This window comes from Pan troglodytes, chromosome 8 (assembly GCF_028858775.2).
Source record: "Pan troglodytes isolate AG18354 chromosome 8, NHGRI_mPanTro3-v2.0_pri, whole genome shotgun sequence".
NCBI lineage: Eukaryota > Metazoa > Chordata > Mammalia > Primates > Hominidae > Pan > Pan troglodytes.
Window position 1 is genome coordinate 139,169,621 of NC_072406.2, and position 19,675 is coordinate 139,189,295.

The window sequence follows — 19,675 nt, forward strand, 5'->3', positions numbered from 1 at the left end:
TGTTTACTGTAAGGTGGTGGGTGGAGCTCCAGGAAGGCTAAGAGCTGTGAGGTCCTCAAGCCTGCGGAACAAGCTGTGACTAGTTCTTTGCGCTTGCTTGCTAATAAACGTTTGTTTATAACATTTTGTTCACTGAGTGGAGATGCCTGGTGTGTGGGCATGTCGAGTAGTTCCTTACAGACCGTGGGGAGGGTGCATTGCAGGGCACTTTTCCTGGCTCTTGTGACCAAAACAGGAGCTTGTGGGCTTTGCGGAAGTGGCCTGCGGACTGCAGCAAATGTAGCACGGCCTCCACGTGTGCTCATTTTCAAAATTCTGCCTTTTGATTGAAATGTGGCCAAAGAGCTCTTCTCAGATTAGGCTCCGTGCTTGAATTTCAGAAGATGAGAGGCATGAATCAGCTTACCACACCGCAGCCACATTTCTTCATTGGCGTCAGCCTTTCCATGCTGTGCTGTTGGGGAAGGAGTGATGCAGCCATTCTCATAGGTGGAGAAAGAAAAATGGGAGATTTTGACGAGTTTCCTAATGAGACAAACAAAAAGCACCATTTTTTCTTTATGCTGTGAGGGGACTGAGATAAGAATAGTATCCTCATGGCCGGGTGGAGTGGCTCACACCTGTAATCCCAGCACTTTGGAAGGCCGAGGCGGGTGGATCCCATGAGGCCAGGAGTTGGAGACCAGTCTGGCCAACATGGAGAAACCCCCATCTCTACTAAAAATGCAAAAATTAGCTGCACGTGGTGGCACGTGCCTGTAGTCCCAGCTACTTGGGAGGCTGAGGCAGGAGAATCACTTGAACCCGGGAGGCGGAGGTTGCAGTGAGCCGAGATCGTGCCATTGCACTCCAGCCTGGGCTACAGATCAAGACTCCGTCTCAATGAAAAAAAAAAAAAAAAAAAAGGATCCTGTCATTCAATCTATGGAATCTGCTGAAAAAGAAATTTTTATTGTGGAAAATAAGTATTGTTAGCATGTTTTGGTAAACTGGCAACCTCACGTGGTTCCTCAGCAGCCTGAATTTGCATGTCTCCACCTTGAAATTCCAAAGGAGTCAATGGCGATTGAGATAGCTCTGACCACATCATGGAAGGTCGCCTCCGCATTGGTGATATGCTTACAGTATTCTCTGGGCCAGGCGGAATTCCAGTAATATTATCCCAGAGTGTCCTTGTCCTCTTCTCCTCTAGAAGGCTTTGGTAGGTACAGGCTTACTTTAGACTCTTGTCCGTGTAGCCTCTGTCCTTTGGTAAATGTTGAGATCTTTAGCCCTTCTTCCCAACAACACCAAGAGAAGGAATGAAAGATTTTGGCAATGGGCAGTCCTCTTCCGCACCTCGAGCTGTGTCTGCGGCTCCCCTGCCTGGGTAGTTCATGGATGCTGGAGCCCCACTGGACTGACCAGCACTGGTACAAGTGAGAACGAAGGGAGGCATCGGCTTTGGGGGCTGCTCTTCCATAAAACCAGCATGACTGGGCTCCTTTTTGTCCACCCTATGGAGCTGCTGCAGGCTCCTCACTGGCAACTGGTGCTCCATCTGCTCCGCCCCCTCTAGCCAGTGCCAAGGGGTTGCTTTTTGTGCAGGTATAAGATGGCCTGGCAGATTTATTTTTATTTATTTTCTTTTTGCTGTCTAAATACAGGTTAAGATTCATTTGCTGGTTCTAGGTCCTTCTTTTATTTATTTTCTTTCTTTTTGCTGTCTAATTCCAGGTTAAGATACATTTGTTGGTTCTAAGTCCTTCTCTTTGCAAATCATTATTATTTTTATTTCTTTTTTTTTTTTTTTTTTTTTTTTGAGACGGAGTCTCGCTCTGTCGCCCAGGCTGGAGTGCAGTGGCGCAATCTCGGCTCACTGCAAGCTCCGCCTCCCGGGTTCACGCCATTCTCCTGCCTCAGCCTCCTGAGTAGCTGGGACTACAGGCGCCCGCTACCACGCCCGGCTAATTTTTTGTATTTTTAGTAGAGACGGGGTTTCACCGTGTTAGCCAGGATGGTCTCGATCTCCTGACCTCGTGATCCGCCCGCCTTTTATTTCTTTTTTTAATTGGTTTGAAGAATTCCCAAAATGTGTTCTGTGGAATGTTTATTCCCTGGGATATTAATAGATGTAATAAGAGGTGTGTGGTCCAGTAAGTTTGGGAAAATAAGTAAAACTGAGTGAAGCAGGCTTCATGCCAGGGTGTTGCATGCTCTCCTGTGCAGTGAGCACCACCCGCAGAGGCCTATATGGCAAGGTGTGTTTTCCAGCCAATGGAGATGGACACCGTAGCAGGAGGATCTGCAGACTTCGCCTCTTCAGAACAGCGAGCAGGAGTGTGACTCTGAGAGCATCAGGGCTCCCTACTAGAGGTCTGGCGCCTGATCAGTGTTAGAAATGGCTTCACATCCACTCAGTCTCCCAAAAAGCTTTTCAGGCCATGCATGGTGGCTCACACCTGTAATCCTTGCACTTTGGGAGGCTGAGGTGGGCGGATCATTTGAGGTCAGGAGTTCAATACCAGCCTGGCCAACATGGTGAAACCCCATCCCTACTAAAAAATAAAACCCAAAAAGTTAGCCTTGTGTGGTGGCAGGTGCCTGTAATCCCAGCTAATCAGAAGGCTGAGGTAGGAGAATCGCTTGAACCTGGGAGGCAGAGGTTGCAGTGAGCAGAGATCGCAGCACTGCACTCCAGCCTGGGCAGAGCGACACTACATCTCAAAAAAAAAAAAAAAAAGATTTTCAGTGTGATGTATTGGTAAAATAGGTACTCTTAGCTCATCCATAATTGCAGTGAAGGTTGCTCTTCTGATTGTCTTATTCCATAACCTGAGTGAGCAGTCTGGCCTTTACTGGCTCACGACTGAACCAGACATGCTGTCAGTACCCCAGCAGATTGCTTTTATGAACATAAAAATGTTTCATGTGGCTTTTAAAAAGCCTCAGTGAATCTTGTTGAATGCGTAAGATGTTGGTGACTGGAGAAGTTTGGGTGGCGGATATTCTTCCTGGTGTCTTACTGGCTGCACGCATGGTGCTAGTTTTTGGAGAGTTGTAGTGCAGCTCAGTATATTAAAAAATGACCGTGTGTTGTTGTTAATTCGGTTGTTCTTTTATTATGTGTAAGCTATTGCTTGAGGGTCATCCTTATGAACAAGGATTATTATTTGATGAGTCAGTAATGGTTGAAAGTGTAGAAGTGTGGATAGAATTAAAAATGGCAGATCCTAACTACTGCCTCTATCATTTAAAAATAACACAGGCTCAATGGATAAAAAATAGTAAAGAAATCTCACATTACTCAAATGTTATAGTGCAGACGATAAAAGTTCCCTTGTATGTAATGCTACATATTGGAGATATCTACTGTGCCAGCATTTATTTTCTATGTTTATATTAACATTGTTATTAAGATTATGACTAGTATGTCTGCATATTTTACAAAACAGCATTGTTATTTTTGCTTGCTTAAAATTTAAAAACTTAAAAATTGTTATAATTTGCATACAACAAAATGCTCATTTTAATTTTGTTTGGACGGTTTTTGTATACCCTTGGAACTACTGCCCAAAACAAGACATAAAACATTGCCATTCCCCACAAACATCCCTCTTGGCGTATCTGAGCCCATCCCACTCCCAGACAAGCAGCCACTCTCTGGTTTCTGTTAGGAATGTGTTTTGCCTGTTCTTAAACTTTACACCAGTGGGGTCATGCACTCTTTTTGTATCTGGCTTCTTCCCTTCCACATAATTCTCTTGAGATTCATGCATGTTGCTTTGTGCATCATTAAATATTTGATTTTGCTCCTCTCTATTTCTGAGCAGTATTTTATTGTATGAATATTTCATGATTTGTTTAGCCATTTTCTTGTTGATGGATACATGAAGTGTTTCTAGTTTTTGGCTATTCCGAATAAGGCTGCAATGAATATTCTTGTCCAAGTCTTTGGTGAAGTTTGTTTTTGTTTCCCTTGGATAAGCACCTAGCGGTAGAATTGCCGGGCTAAAGGATACGTGTATAGTTTTCTTTGTAAGATATTGCCAGACAGTTCTCCAAAAGGGTTGTACCATATTGCATTCCCACCAGCAATCTGTGAATGTTCTTTTGCTCTGTATCCTCATCAACATTTAGTAGTGTCTGACTTTGTAGCTATTGTACTGGGGGCAAAATTATATCTCTTGGTGATTTTAATTTGCAGTTACTGGATAACTGATGATACTGAGTACCTGTTTATTTTTTTTTGATTTGCCATTTGTGAAATGTCTGTTCAAATCTCTTTTTCATTTTATATTTTGTTGTCTGTTTCTTATTGATGTTTATGGTATGTGTGTGTATGTGTTTGTGTGTTTATACACATAAATATATGTATTTTTTTTTGTCAAACATGATTTTTGAACATTTTCTTCCTGCCTCTGTTTATCCCTTTTCTTAATGGTGTCTTTCGATGAGCAGAAATCTTTTATTTTGTTGAAGCCTAAATCATCATTTAAAAAAACAGATAGGGATTTTCATTTTGTGGCTAAACAATCTTTGCCTAGCCAAAGGTCTTAACAATGCCTGCATTGTCTAATGTCACAGCACTAGCCTCGTGTGGCTATTTAAATAAAATTAAACTAAACAATTACTTCCGCAGTTATGCCAGGTGTGTTTCAAGTGCTGAGCCAGGTTGGACAGCTCAGAAACAGGTTTCCATCACTGTAGAAAGTTCTGTTCGGCACCACTGTTTCAGAAGCTTTATGCTTTATGCTTTTGACAGAATTCAGCATCTGTTTATGATAAAACCTCTTGGCAAACTAGGAATAGATGGGAAGTTCCTTGATCTGATAAAGCTCATCTACGAAAAGTCATAGCTAACCTTATACATAATGCTGGAACATGGAAAGCTTTTCCTGTAAGTTCAGGAACAAACGCGGCTGTCTCTTCTTACTATATCTGTTTATTATTGCGCTGGAAGTAGTAAAGCAAGAAGAAATAAATGAGGGTATAACAATTGGAAAGAAAAACTGTATTTTCATGTTGATTTTGTATATAAAAAACCCTCCTGAATCTATTTTATAATTTATTTTAAAACAAACATAAAAGGAAACTTCAATTGTATATATACACATAATTGAGAGGGAATTAAAAGTACAGTAGAATTACAGTATGGTACAGTACAGTACACTTTAGGGTATTATCAAAAAGTCATAGGCCGGGCATGGTGGCTCATGCCTGTAATCCCAACACTTTGGGAGGGAGGCCTAGGTGGGTGGATCAGTTGAGTTCAGGAGTTTGAGACCAGCCTGACCAACATGGTGAAACCCCATCTCTACTGAAAATACAAAAATTAGCCAAGCGTGGTGGTGGGCACCTGTAATCCCAGCTACTTGGGAGGCTGAGGCAGTAGAATCTCGTGAACTTGGGAGGGAGAGGTTGCAGTGAGCCACGATCACGCTACTGCATGCCAGCCTGAGCGACAGAGTGAGACTCTGTCTCAAAAATAAATAAATAAAATAATGAGGGATAAATTTACTGGTAGATGACTGAAAATTGCAAAATTTGCTAAGAGAAATATAAAAAGTAAATAATTTGATAATATATACCATGTTCATGTATTGAAAAATAAAATATTGCTTGAATGTTTATTTCAAATTATAGTTTGAACACAGTCTCAATGAAAATTCTGTATGCTTTTGTGAAAAAAAAATGGACTAATTTGAATATTTATACTTTCAAAAAGTCTAAAATACCGAAATAATATTTTAGAAGATCAAAATTTCAAGATTTATTATTAAACATCAGTAACCAAGATAGCATGGTATTGGCATAAGGACAGACAAAAAGTTCAGAAGGAGAGAATATAAAATACAGAATAGATTCACAATAGACCTTCGATTTTGTAACTGCTGTTTTCTTTTAACAGCATAATGACAAAACTGGCCTCTTTTTTTTTTTTTTTTTTTTTTTTTTACTATAGTGATGAGGGAGTGCCCACCTAGTGTATTGAACTGCTGTGCAGTATTTCATTGTAGGGATGTATTACCATTTATTGAACCAGCTCTCAAAGGTTGGGCATTTGCATTGTTTATGTATTTTTACTAGTCAGATCATGCGGCAGTGAACATCATTTGATTCATTTGTAATTGTTTCTGTAGGACAGTTACTAGAGTTGGAATTCCTGGTGTCAAAGGATTTGAATATCCTTAATTATAATAGATATTTCCAATATCTTTAATTATAATAGATATTTCCAAATATAACAGATATTTCCTTAATTATAATAGATATTTCTTAATTATAATAGATTTTCCAACTATTATATATAATAGATATTTCCAATAGATATTATAATACATATTGCCACTTTACCCTCTAAAAAATTTTATGCCCTGCCGGGTGCAGTGGCTCACGCCGGTAATCCCAGCACTTGGGGAGGCTGAGGCGGGTGGATCACGAGGTCAGGAGTTCGAGACCAGCCTGGCCAATATGGTGAAACCCTGTCTCTACTAAAAATACAAAACTTAGCTGGGCGTGGTGGTGTGCATCTGTAGCTGTGTGGGAGGCTGAGGCAGGAGAATCGCTGGAACCCGGGAGGTGGAGGTTTCAGTGAGCTGAGATCGTGCCCCTGCACTCCAGCCTGGGCAACAGAGCAAGACTCTGTCTGAAAAAAAAAAAAAAAAAAGTTTTATGCCCATTTATCCAACAGCAGTGTTATGATACCCCAAAGTTTGTCTGTACTAGGCAGAAATTTTATTTAATTTTCATGTGTTTATTAATGAAATTGATTAATTTAATATATTTCTAGATTTTAAAAAATTAAGCTTCTCACATTCCCTAAAACTTTGAGTAGATCTATTATCATTTGAACTTTCTTGTTATTTGAATTACAGTAAAGTAAAAATAATTTAATACATTTCCCTTCATCTTTAGCAAGGAATTAAAAAAACCTATCTATGAATTAAACACTGAAAATATTTATGAAGCCATGAATTAATATTAAGCTCCTAATATATAGTTTATTTATACCAACTGTCTATAATTACTTCTGTAGTAGGATGAAAAATTTACAAATAATTTTACTCAATTTTTGTGTATTCCAAAGTGTGTAAACTTTTTTATCATGGAAAAGATTTTAAATGTTTTCATATTAGGATGTTACTTGATTTTAGATCCCAATTTATAAATAAACAGACTAAGAGTATAGTAGTCATTATGTTTTTAAAACTAAATGTTTTTGGGGAATCTTATTAGGAAATGTCAATATTTTAAAATCTTCATGTGTCCATTGATAGTATTCTTACTATTCTTATATATTGTTTATAGTCTTCTCTATAAGGATTTTTACAATATTATTAAAAATTTAAGACTGCTTCCTATTTGAAAGACCATTTGTAAATTTTAATTTTCGGTGTAAGAACTCTAGTTTTAGAAAATCAACTAAAATGAATAAAAGTGTCTGAGATGCTTTCCAATAACAAATACTGTTTCATGCCTTTAAAAAAATTGTTGTAAAATACACATAACATAAAATTCACCGAATCATTTTATTTTATTTTATGATTTTTTGAGACAAGGTTTCACTCTTGTCGTCCATGCTGGAGTGCAGTAGCGCGATCTTGGCTCACTGCAACCTCTGCTTCCTGGACTCAAGTGATTCTCTTGCCTCAGCCTCTCGAGTAGCTAGGACTACAGCCATATGCCATCCTACCCGGCTAATTTTTGTATTTTTTCTGGAGGCAGGGTTTCACTGTGTTGTCCAGGCTGGTCTCAAACTCCTGAGTTGAAGTGATTCACCTGCCTTGGCCTCCCAAAGTGCTGGGATTCCAGGTGTGAGCAAGAGCACCTGGCCCCTACCTAATAGTTTTAAAGTGCAATGTTGAGAAAATCATCACCACTATCCATCAGAGAGTATTTTTGGTGTCATGCCTTTATGAAAAAAATTTTTGTGTCTCTGTTTGGCTGTAATGAAAATCTCTTCGATTTTATTGTTTAACCTTGGGGAAGCTAGTGTTCTACCTGTGGAAGTCCTGTTTTCCTCATCCATTAAATAGGATAATATCGCCTCATAGTGTTGCTGTGAAGGCTAAGTTAGATAATGCATTTCACCTGCTTAGAACAACGTCTACACTTAGAAAGGGCTTATTAAATGCTCAGCCTTTGCTCTCAGAGATCTTTTATCAGGCACATTTACTGATTAGAAAACGTTTTACAGGCCGGTGCGGTGGCTTACGCCTATAATCCTAACACTTTGGGAGGCCAAGGGGGGTGGATTGCCTGAGCTCAGGAGTTTGAGACCAGCCTGGGCAAATGGTGAGCTCCTGTCTCTACTAAAATACAAAAAATTAGCTGGGCGAGGCGGCGTGTGCCTATAATTCCAACTACTTGGGAGGCGGAGGCAGGAGAATCACTTGAGCCCGGAAGGCAGAGGTTGCAGTGAGCCGAGATTGCACCATTGCACTCCATCCTGGGTGACAGGGTGAAACTGTCTCAAACAAAAAAAAAAAAAAGAGAAAACGTTTTACAGATATTCATATACTGATAGATGGAAACCAAATAAAAGTAACCTACTTGTATATTTCCTTAGCAGTTAAGATTTGAGATATTGTCCTTTCCTGAGCTTATTTGTGCGTGTTTGCATTGTGAATAGGAAGTTGACAAAAGTGTTGAAGAACTACGTGGACGGTGCTGAGAAGCCGGGAGTAAATGAGCAGCTGTACAAAGCCATGAAAGCGCTAGAATCCATCTTCAAGTTCATCGTGCGCTCCAGGATCCTGTTCAATCAGTGCGTACCTATCCCCTCCATGCACGGGCTCTCAGAGGACTGGCAGGAGATCCTTCACTTCTTTGCTTCCCCTTCTCTCGTCCCCTTATTCTTTCCTTTCTTCTTCCCCCTTTTCCCCCCTTGCTTTCTAGGCTGAGAGAGCACTGTTGATCCTGGGGTGAGCTGCCCACTCTTTCCTTACCCGCCTGGGTCCCTGCGGGTGCTGAGGCGGGAGCCCTGTTCCTGGTCTGAGATGTGTGCCTGTGAGTCGAGCCTTGGCTCCTGAAAGCATTGGCGATGACGCAGGTGCAATCCTGGGCGTCTACCGAGGGCTCAGAAGCCCTTTTCAGGATATCTTTATATGGCAAAAAGTCCCAAAAGAACAACAACAACAAAAATAGGCCGGGCGCAGTGGCTCACGCCTGTAGTCCCAGCTACTCCGGAGGCTGAGGCAGGAGAATGGCGTGAACCCGGGAGGCGGAGCTTGCAGTGAGCCGAGATCGCGCCACCGCACTCCAGCCTGGGCGACAGAGCGAGACTCCGTCTCAAAAACAAAATAAATAAATAAAACAACAATGAAAAGGCAAAACCAAGTGAAGTTGCCTCACTTGGGCAGACTCTGGGATTTCCTCCTCCTCTTTTCCTCAGTAGAGTGATGTTTCATTTCGGGAGAAGTCTTCCTACATAGGGTATTTCCATGAGGAAGGATACTCAGGTGCTTTAGCCTAGTGACAGTTTTCCCACGCTGTGTGGATGAACTTATGAATGATTTTTGAGCTTTAAAGTAAATCGAAGGGTTAAAGGGGAACAAAAAATGTATTTATTACCATTGAACTGTATACTTAAAATGGTAAAGATGGTGAATTATATATATGTATATTTTACCTCAATAAAATACATAAATTGGGATATTTATGGCTTATTTTATAGAGAGCCTTAATATTGTATAGATACAGATGCAGGTTAAGAGCTGCGCTAAAATGAGGACTTTCTAAGTTGGCCCACGCCTCTTCACTGTATGATTCAAAGGATGTGAAAAGCAAGAGTGTTGAGGGTGGGGTGTGGAATTTCACTCCCTCTGCTTGGTTTTTTGGGGGATGGCTATTTTGTGGGTGACCTGCCATGAGTGATGTCAATGGATGTTGGTGGTTCTACGTTGTTATTGTTCTTGTTGTGAGTTCCACACACAGATGGGATTCATGAACCTGTGTCCCTCTGAATTAGCACATACATTTGCCTTTGAAAAGCATGGTGCCCTTGTAACCTATTAGCGAGAATAAGGAATTGAAAGTGTGGGCCCACATCAGTGCCTTCCCGTTTCCTCCTCACTGTGTTTTCGTTTGTCTGAAGCAGTTGTGTCCAGAAGGACTCAGGAGAAGGGGGAAGAATTCAAAATCTAACCATGTGTCTACCATGATAGTAATAAGGACAAAGCAACAAGTTATTGACTGTGTGTTGACCTATCAAAGTCATAAACAGGGTGGTAACCACTAGTGATGTGTTACTGGTCAGGGACTGGAGTGTGCTTGTATTCACTCTGGCGTGCCCATGGTTAAAACCACAGTCCTCATGCTGCCGTTTTTGCATACAAAGATGGCGTGTTTGAGGGCATCATGGTTTTGTCCTTGACTTAGATATTACACTCTTTTATTTTGCTTATTATGGATATGCATGACCTTTGGTGTGGATTGAAGCTTTCCCTCAAGGGTCTAAGTTGTGATTTATTTTCTCTTTCTTAGGGTGAAACACAGCATGGTAAGCTAGATTATGGTTTCTTGTATTTTCTATTTCAGTAAAGTTAATTCTATGAAAATGAACTTCCTGGCCCCCCCTGCCTTGCTCTTATATTTTCCTCACTGATTTTAAATCTCTGATTATGCTAAACCCAAGTCAGTACTAGGGTGGGAGGATGAACTTGAAAGATGTTACAGATTTTTGTCGTGTTTTATGTGAAAAATGTTAATTTTGTGCAGTTTGTGATCAATATGACATTGACTCAGGCATTTGATGATCTGCATATTCTCACCTGATAACACTGGACTTTCCCTTTCATTCAGAGGTTTGTACTTAAAACGATCGTGCATTGATAATGGTGTTTCTGCTATAGTAGTAAATGCTATAGTCTTTTATACAATAATGCTGCTTTAGAAAAGATTGAGTTACCCAGGTTGACCAGTAGCAAATTATTTCTCTGCCTTGTTCTTTAATCTCTTTCAGTTTCAAAATACAAATGGCACAAAATCTTAGATTCATGGTCCATAATTTTTTTTTTCGTTTGATCAGTCTAATAGTGCTTAGGAATATGATTGGCGGCATGTAATAGAAAAACACCGTTTATGTGACTTAACCATATGGGGTTCACTTTTTTTTTTTAGTCACATAACGTGCAGCCCGGAGGAAGAGTTCCGAGTTCATGCACCTGCGTGAGGACTCAGCGTCCTGATGTCCTTGGCTCCTTTGATCTCTCTGCCCCACCATCCTTAGTGGGGTCTCTTTATCTCCTAATCCTAAGATGGCTTCTGCCCCTCCCAGCATCAGCTCTGCATTCCAGGTGGAGGAGAGGGGAAGGCAAAGGAGAAACAGCTGTGCCAGCTATTCTTCTTTGAAAGAGCTTTCCCCATCCCTAGAAAGTGTCATGTGCTTTCATCTTATTGGCCAGAACCATGTCACATGACCACCCTACCTGCAAGGAAGCTGGAAAGGATTTTTAGATGGGCTGGTTGATGCTTTCTACAATACCAGAGTGATTTTAGTAAAGGAGTTAGGGAGAAATAGATAATGGATGGGCAGTTAACATTCTCTTCCTCATACCTTCAACCCAGATGGTCTGTTCCCTGCGAGCTTCCCTAACTCATTCTGGGTTACTAAATCCTACTTAACTAGGTTTTGCAGAGCCTTTCTTCTCCATTAGTTTGGGAGTCAATCTCTGAGACTTCTGTCACCAGTATCTCTTTGGCTTTAAGTATATCTTTAGGCCCTAAGTGATCCACTGGCATGGTTTAGTCCTACCAGGCTACATAGAAATGGACTGAAGTACTCAGCTGCTCCTCCTGTTTGGGACAGGAAGTGTTTAGTGCTAAAGCCCTCTGAATGCCTGCATTCTGGTGCTCAACAGCATGGCACAGAACATGATCGCTCTACCTGCCTTTGTCCTGGTATGGACCCAGCAGGAGCCAGGCATGGTCCACAAACTGAGTTTCTTTGCTGGTATAACTTGTTTGTTAGAAGAGTTGAGACTGTTGAGGACACAAAGTGGTCACAAGACAAGTTGTAGCAATTGTTACAACTCAGTGAGGCTCCCTAAGCCTCTGAGGCCATTGTCTGGGCATTCCTGACTTTAGCTAACCGAGTACTGCAGTGATTCTGGAGATCCTGCTGCTGCTGCTGCTGCTCCTGATCATGATGATGATGATGACTTGAGACAGGACCTCCCTCTGTCACTCAGGATGGAGTACTGCGATGCAGTCATAGGTCACTGCAGCCTCAAACCCCTGGGCTCAAGCCATCCTCCTGCCTTAGTCTCCCAAGTAACTAGGACTACAGGCAGGTGCCAGCATGCCTGGCTAGTTTTTTGTAGGACATGGTCTCGCTATGTTGCCCAGGCTGGTCTCAAACTCCTGGCCTGAAGCCATCCTCCTGCTGTGGCCTCCCAAAGTGCCAGGATTCCAGGCATGAGCCCCTCTACCCCACTGATTCTGGGGATGTTGATACTCATGTTCCTTCTCTCCCTCCCTCTTTTCCTCCCTTCTTCCCTAGCTTCTTCCTTCTCTCCTCGCTTCGTTCTTTCCTCTCCCTTCTCTCCTTTTTTCTCTCTTTTGTCCCTTCCTTCCTTCCTTCCATGAATACTTAATGAGTATATGAGCCCCAGGTGTATCCCAGACTTTCACAGTTTGACTTTATTATTTTTTCTCTGAACGTTTCCTGAATGTGGATCCTGGCTGCCTACCCTCATTCCTGAGGGGAGAGAAGGACATAACGTTCTTTGAGATGTAGAGCACCTAGCCGCATTGTGCAGAGACAACAAATACTTCAATTTAAATCTGTATTCTAAAATGGCTGAGAAGATATTTCATAGATTTTATGAGAGGAAAAAACCCATGCCCTTAGAATATTGGACGATAGGGCAGAAGTCTTCTAGTAATCCCTCCCCTTCTGTCCTCCCCATCCCACCCCTGCTCCCCATCATCCCACCACAGCATGTCAGTTGTTACTTCATCTGTGCTATCACAGGTCTGAAATGTAGCTGAAATCGTTTTCCTAGCTTGTATAGGCTACTTAAAGGAAAAAGAGCCCAACGTCCCACACAGATATCTAGGATGTTTGATCCGTGACAAGCTCCAAATGTGTCTCCTGTGTGGTGCTGTCAGAGGTGGGGAAGAAAACAAACTAGGACTCTCATCTTCTTACCTGCAGCATGTTTATTACCTTGAGAGAAAAACAATTGTGCTCACAGCTGGAATTCATGAGTGTGTTTTCCTTTTTGCAGTTGGGATAAACTTTTGAGATCTTATTTTTCTCTGGCTTTCAAAATGGTCTGTTGTGTTTTCCTATAATGCAGTAGCTTTGTTAAATTCCAGTATAATTGACAGTAATTATTCTTCCAAAGAACAAAGAGGTGAAACTTTGGAGATGAAGATATTGAAGCTTATGTTGTTAACTTACTATCTTTCTTGCTATGCAGTCTCATATTTTTTGTTTTGTTTAGAAAGCTCATTTTGTTTTGAAATGAGAACAACAGTTTAAAAGCTATGGCCCAAAGACATCTGGTTCCTGGGGAACCCACTGAAAGATTCCTGACAGCCGGGGGCACTTCTCTACTGGTTTTTGTTTGTCTGTGTTTTCTGTGTGGGTGGATCACATTAACTAGAAAGCCAGAAAACGGATATCCTGCATCAGATTTTCAGAATCAAATTACTAAATCTAGTTATTGCCTGCCTCCTCTTCTGGGTTTCTTGTGCTTTGTAGAGTTTTTGCCTGTCATCTGGTGTTAGCTTTGTAAATAATTAGTTATTGATCATGAATAAGTTGTACAGACCTTTTTGCTATCATTCCCTGGGTCACAAAATAGAATGTAGTTAATAGACAAAGATCCTATCCTTCCTTGTTAATGAACACTTATTTAAGTAGAGCGAGGAATGAGCAGGTCTTATTCATCTGTTTATTTATCGATAAGTTTCTGAGTTGTTTTTTCTCAGTTTTTTATCCACTTCAGGGTGGATCAAAAAAGTGGTTCTCCCTGGTTTATCTGGGAAAATGAAAAGGGAAGATTCTAGAGACTTTAACAGTGATCTTCTGTTACAGAAAGATGCTTCAAAAGGATCACTGCAAAATGCTATGTTCTAAACATGTTGGTTGGCACAAGAGAAACTGTTTTACATTTTTATTCATGAGAGGTTCTGGTAGAATTTTAAAAATATTAAAGATTCATTAATCATGCCTTATAGATTTTGAAGCTGTGTTATTGGGGGCATACAGATTTATAATCATGATGTCTTCCTTATTGGTCTATTCCTTAATCAATATGAAAAGTTTCTCTTAATCTTTTGGCTAGTATTTGCGTGGAATACCTATTTCCATCCTTTTATTTTCATGCTTTCTGTGTCTTTATACTTAAGGTGTGCCTCTTATAATACAACATATAGTTGTATTTTTCTTTCATCCAGTCTGACAAGCTTCTTAATTGAGCATTTCATCCATTTATATATAGTGTAATTAAGTAATGTTAGATTTACATATTATTTTTGCATTAGTTTTCCCTTCTTCATCTGTATTATTTTCCCCTTTTCCTCCTTTTTTGCCTTCTTTTATACCAGTTACACTTTTTTTAAGCATCTCATTTTCTGATTTTTAAACTTATTATTTGAATATTCTTTTACTATTATTTTTAACAATTATTCTAGAGATGGTAACATCCATGTTGGACTTATTTTAGAGTATTTCAAATGATTACTCTTACCAATCCACTGATAATGCTAGATATGGCCAGAAAAATAGCACGCTAGAATTGCCATTTTCTTCTCCTCTGTTTTATATTATTATTGCATTTCAGTTCTACATGTTTTATATTCCATAAGACATTACTGTTATTTTATACAGTTAGTATTCATTTGATGTGTTTTATGTTTGTAATTGTTTGTCATCCTTCAATTTCACTTTTCCTTTGGGATCATTTTCTTTCTGTCCAAAGAACTCACTTGTATTATTTCTTTTAGTGTTGGCCAGTTATGGGACTCTGTATGAAAATGATTTATTTCATCTTTGTGTTTGAAAGATATTTTCACTCACTATAGCATTCTAGGTTGGAAGTTATTTTCTTCTTCCATGTATTATTCTATTCTATTTTGATTTCCTTCATTTATAGTAAGTCATTAGCTTTCAGACTTATTGTTACATCTTTGAATTTAAATGGTATTATTTTCTTTCTTGCTGCTTTTAGTTTGTCTCCTTTTCTGTGGTTATTGACAATCTTACTATGGGTTGCATAGGATTGTTTTTGCTTTTTATTTATCCTGCATTTAATTTCTGAATTTTTTGATTGATATCTTTGATCAGTTTTGGAAGACTTGTGGCCATTGTCTGTTCTAATGTTACTTTTGTCTCATTATCTTCCTCCTTTTCTCCTGGCACTTCAATTACATGTATGTTAGATCTCCTCAGTATGCCTGCACATTCCTAGCCCTCTTTTCTGTATTCTCTTCCTCAGTACTTCTGTTTAGTTATTTTCTGTGGATTGTCTTCCATTTTACTAATTCTGCCTCTTGCTGTGTCTACTCTCTATTTTGTTAATCTGTCTAATAAATTTTTAATTTTAGAGAGTATATTTTGTAGTTTTAGAATTTCCATTTGATTTTTTCATAGATTCATTTCTCTACTGAAATTTTTCTCTTACCTTCTATTTGTCATATTTTTATCTTATTTTCCCTGTTCTCAAATATGATTATAGTTGTTTTGATGTTCTAGGAAACTGTAACATCTAGATTATCTGCGGGGCTGTTTCTGCTGTCTTTTTCCTCTTTCACTTGGACTGTGGTCTGGTTTTCTGCTGAGTTTAATAATTTTTGTTTGAAGTCAAGACTGTTTGTATGTAAAACTGTAGAAGCTTCAGATGATGTGATCTTCTTCCAGAGATAATTCATCCTGCCTTCTTCTAGACAAAGTGGGGCTGACCATCTTATTTTAATCAGAGACTGTGCTCAGTTTTGAGGCTACACTGGACCTTTAGTATGCCTCAGTCTCCATTTACTATGCCTCTGGCTTTCTAGGATTTTCATCTGAGAGTCGGCTCTGTTACCTGGGGACTCTCTCCCTGGCATTTTCCAAACTCAAGTCATTTTCTCTGATGATTGATGCAAATTCCACTTTGCTTTATAGAGGTTTTTGTTTTGGTTTTTAGTCTTCTACGCCATACAGCTCTAGGAATTACAGATGTCCTGAGGGGAAAAATGATTGCAGCTTGATGCCTCCCCAAGGGTTGCACCAGTCTACCAGGTGTTCTTCATGTCACTTGCAAGCAGAAGTTCATGACTCCATCATTTTAATTGTTTGGTACATCATTTAAGCAAACCGCATTTGAAAACCCTTATTTACAAAACAGATCCACTAGGTTGCAATTTCCCATTTTACACAGAATTTGTTGCTTTACAGTGGAATTCATTTAAATATCAGACTACCTCTAGGGTAATTAATTATCACTTAGTTTACAAAATGTTCCATTGTACACAAGTTTTCAGGTATCGTATATTTTTAATTAGGCAGCAAACTAGTATTAGTAAACACTGTATTAATAAAACATCTGAGTCACAATATTTTAAAATGCAAATGTGTTGCTTTTTAGTAACACAGCAACTTGAAGTAACTGCTAATAAATAATTTACAAACGAGACTTATTTTCAATTAGTAACATATATTAGCATACATGTAACCAATGCACAACTTCCTTATTACCTATTTATTGAATATGTCCCACCTTTGGAATACTTTTCAGTTACCACTGATGTTGAAATGAATGCATTTGTATAGCACCATTACTCTGGAATAAAAAAGCAACTCTTGTGATATCATTTTAAAGGATTAGAAGATCATGGTAAATTTAGGCAATGGAGTGTGTTGTTGATTTTCAATTTGTGGCATAATGGGTTTAAAAACATTGGTAGTGGCCGCCTGGCAGCTCACATCTGTAATCCCAGCACTTTGGGAGGCCGAGGCGAGTGGATCACCTTAGGTCAGGAGTTCAAGACCAGCCTGGCCAACATGGTGTAACTTCTTCCCTACTAAAATATAAAAATTAGCTGGGCATGGTGGTGGCCACCTGTAATCCCACCTACTTGGGAGGTTGAGGCAGGATAATTGCTTGAACCCAGGAAGTGGTGGTTGCAGTGAGCCAAGATCATGCCATTGCACTCCAGCCTGGGTGACAAGAGCAAGACTCCATTACAAAAATAAAAAAATAAAAATAAAAACACTGGTAGAAAACACAACCGCATCTTAATAGTGTAATTTTTGTGGGGTAGAAATAAAGCTGAATTTCCCCATCCTCTTTCCCTCCTTCTCTTCCTCGGCCCTTTCCTCCCTCCCTTTCTGTATATTTTCTGTGTTTTTCAGATTTATAAGATGTAGTATGTTAACAATGAAAAATGCAGTGAGTGGTAGCATTAAGGGTCAGCCTCTGTATGTGGAGGCACGCTGCCTTGGCTGAGTGGTCTGCATGAGTCTCACTGCCAAGGTACCTTCCTCGCTTCATAGATGTTGAGGATGTGGTCTCTCATTCTAACTTGTCACCCAAGTGATTCCCTTCATGGCTATAGACATGGATTCAAAAAATGTTGAGGTGTTTCTGCCAGGCCCCCACAGTTTGTGTGTTTCTTTGCAGACTGTATGAAAACAAGGGAGAGGCTGACTTCGTGGAATCTTTGCTGCAGCTCTTCAGGTCCATCAATGACATGATGAGCAGCATGTCAGACCAGACCGTCCGGGTGAAGGTGAGTGCCGGCCACTGCCAAGGAAGACTTCTCCTTGTTTTTTTCTTTCATTATCTCTTTTGGAGGTAGGTATTTTGATTACAGTTAATTAACTTGCCCCAAATACCATAGTTGTTAATGTCAGAGATCTCAATTTGATTTCAAGAGCTGTGCTTTTTTTTTTTTTTTTTTTTTTTTGAGACAGAATCCTGCTCTGTTGCCCATGCTGGAGTGCAGTGGTGTGATCTCAGCTCACTGCAACCTCTGCCTCCCGGCTTGAAGCAATTCTCCTGTCTCAGCCTCCCGAATTGCTGGGACTACAGGCGCATGCCACCATGCCTGGCAAATTTTTTTGTATTTTTAGTAGAGATGGGGTTTCACCATATTGGTCAGGCTGGTCTCCAATTCCTGACCTCAGGTGATCCACCCACCTCAGCCTCCCAAAGTGCTGGGATTATAGGCGTGAGCCACTGTGCCCGGCCTTTTTTAAATTTTAATTTAATTTTTAAATGACACATAAAAACTGTACATATTTATGGGACACACGCTGATATTTCAGTACAGGTATACGATGTGATCAAATCAGGGTAATTAGCATAGCATCACCTTGAACATTTTTCATTTCTTTTTGCTGTGAACATTCAGAATCCTTTCTACTTGCTTTTTGAACATATACACTAAATTATTGTTGACCGTCTTCACTCTGCATTGCTACAGAACACTGGACTTTATTCTTCTTATCTAGCTGTAGCTTTGTATCAAAGTGGACTTGTAGATGAAGGGCTTCCTGTGGCTGAGCGAAGGGGCTGTGGGCCCTGCCAAGCCTGAACTCGAGGGAAAGGCCCCGGAGCCTCTTCTGTAGTGAACATAATCATGCTCCATGTGTAGTGAAATCCCTTCTTCCTCCTCCCTAGGTGCTCTTAAATATTTTCATTGCTTCTCTCTTTGCTCTTTGGCAAGACAGATTCTGAATTCACTTTATTTAAATTTGGGGGAATTGATGAGAATCATGTTTTACACCTAATTTCTCAGGGTGTCCATGCCCTGGAAAGGGTGGTGCTTCAGTGGATCTTTGCCTGTGCAGAAGAGCGAGCCTTCCAGTGCCCCTGTCCTTCTGTCCTTCTTCCCTCTTTTGATGACCTGGTCTCACCCTGTTGTCCTTTGGAAGAAAGATCCCTTCCACTCACATGAGGCCTGAGTGTTCTTTAGGATGCTCACTGGTGTGGAAGTGCCTGGGAGGCCCATGGAGCAGCCGCAGGACCCCCACACTCTTGGTTATCCCAGTTATGGCTTTTTTCACTGGGCTGACTTATTGCAGAAGGAGCTGTACAACTTGCAGTTTGCTGCCTGCACTAATTCCTTCAAAGAACAAGAATCTTCCAAATGATTAACTTACATCTTTCACTCGACTGATCATGGTAGACGCCTCTGTTCTTCCTCTTTTAATGTTTGTTTAACGTATAATTTTAGAAGGCATTCTTACGGCTAGCGTCTTAAAAATATTTTGGTCAAGTCGCTTCCCAGCCTTAAAGCTTTGCCATATGCCCGGGAACAAAGATGTATGTGTGCTGAGACGTGGCTGATGGTTGCTGTGGCCAAGGAAACCAGCGTAAGTAGACATGAATCAAGTCGGAGCCTACCTTTCATCTCAGAGGTGGTGCAGCTGTGCGGTGGAGCCATTTGGACTCTTTACTACGATTTCTTGATTTTTTTTTTTTACATGATTTACTATAAAAATTGGTGATTTATACGGAAAGAAGTGTAGGTGGTGCATACATTAAAATTTTAGGTTATTTGGGCAACTTGATATTGCCCAAAGCTGTCTTATTGTCCCAAGGTTAAAATTAGCAATGTGTTTGGTACATTTACTACTGAATTCAGTGGCATTTTAGAAAAACAGACGTGTGTAGTGTAAGAATAGATAAAAATTACAGGAAGTTTTGAGCCCAGCAGTAATTTTAGATTGCTAAATATATTCTTACATTATTAA

At 40.1% G+C, this 19,675-nt stretch overlaps 1 protein-coding gene across 7 annotated transcripts in view; it reads left to right on the top strand.

Moving 5' to 3' along the window:
• DOCK1 (dedicator of cytokinesis 1) overlaps nucleotides 1–19,675 on the top strand; it is a 585,238-nt gene that overhangs the window by 143,380 nt on the left and 422,183 nt on the right. For all 7 annotated transcript variants that reach the window (XM_054659991.2, XM_054659996.2, XM_063782260.1 and 4 more), the window contains 2 exons: nucleotides 8,615–8,749; nucleotides 17,598–17,706. In XM_054659991.2, coding sequence (XP_054515966.1) covers nucleotides 8,615–8,749; nucleotides 17,598–17,706 — 244 coding nt within the window. The remainder of the gene's footprint in view (nucleotides 1–8,614; nucleotides 8,750–17,597; nucleotides 17,707–19,675) is intronic.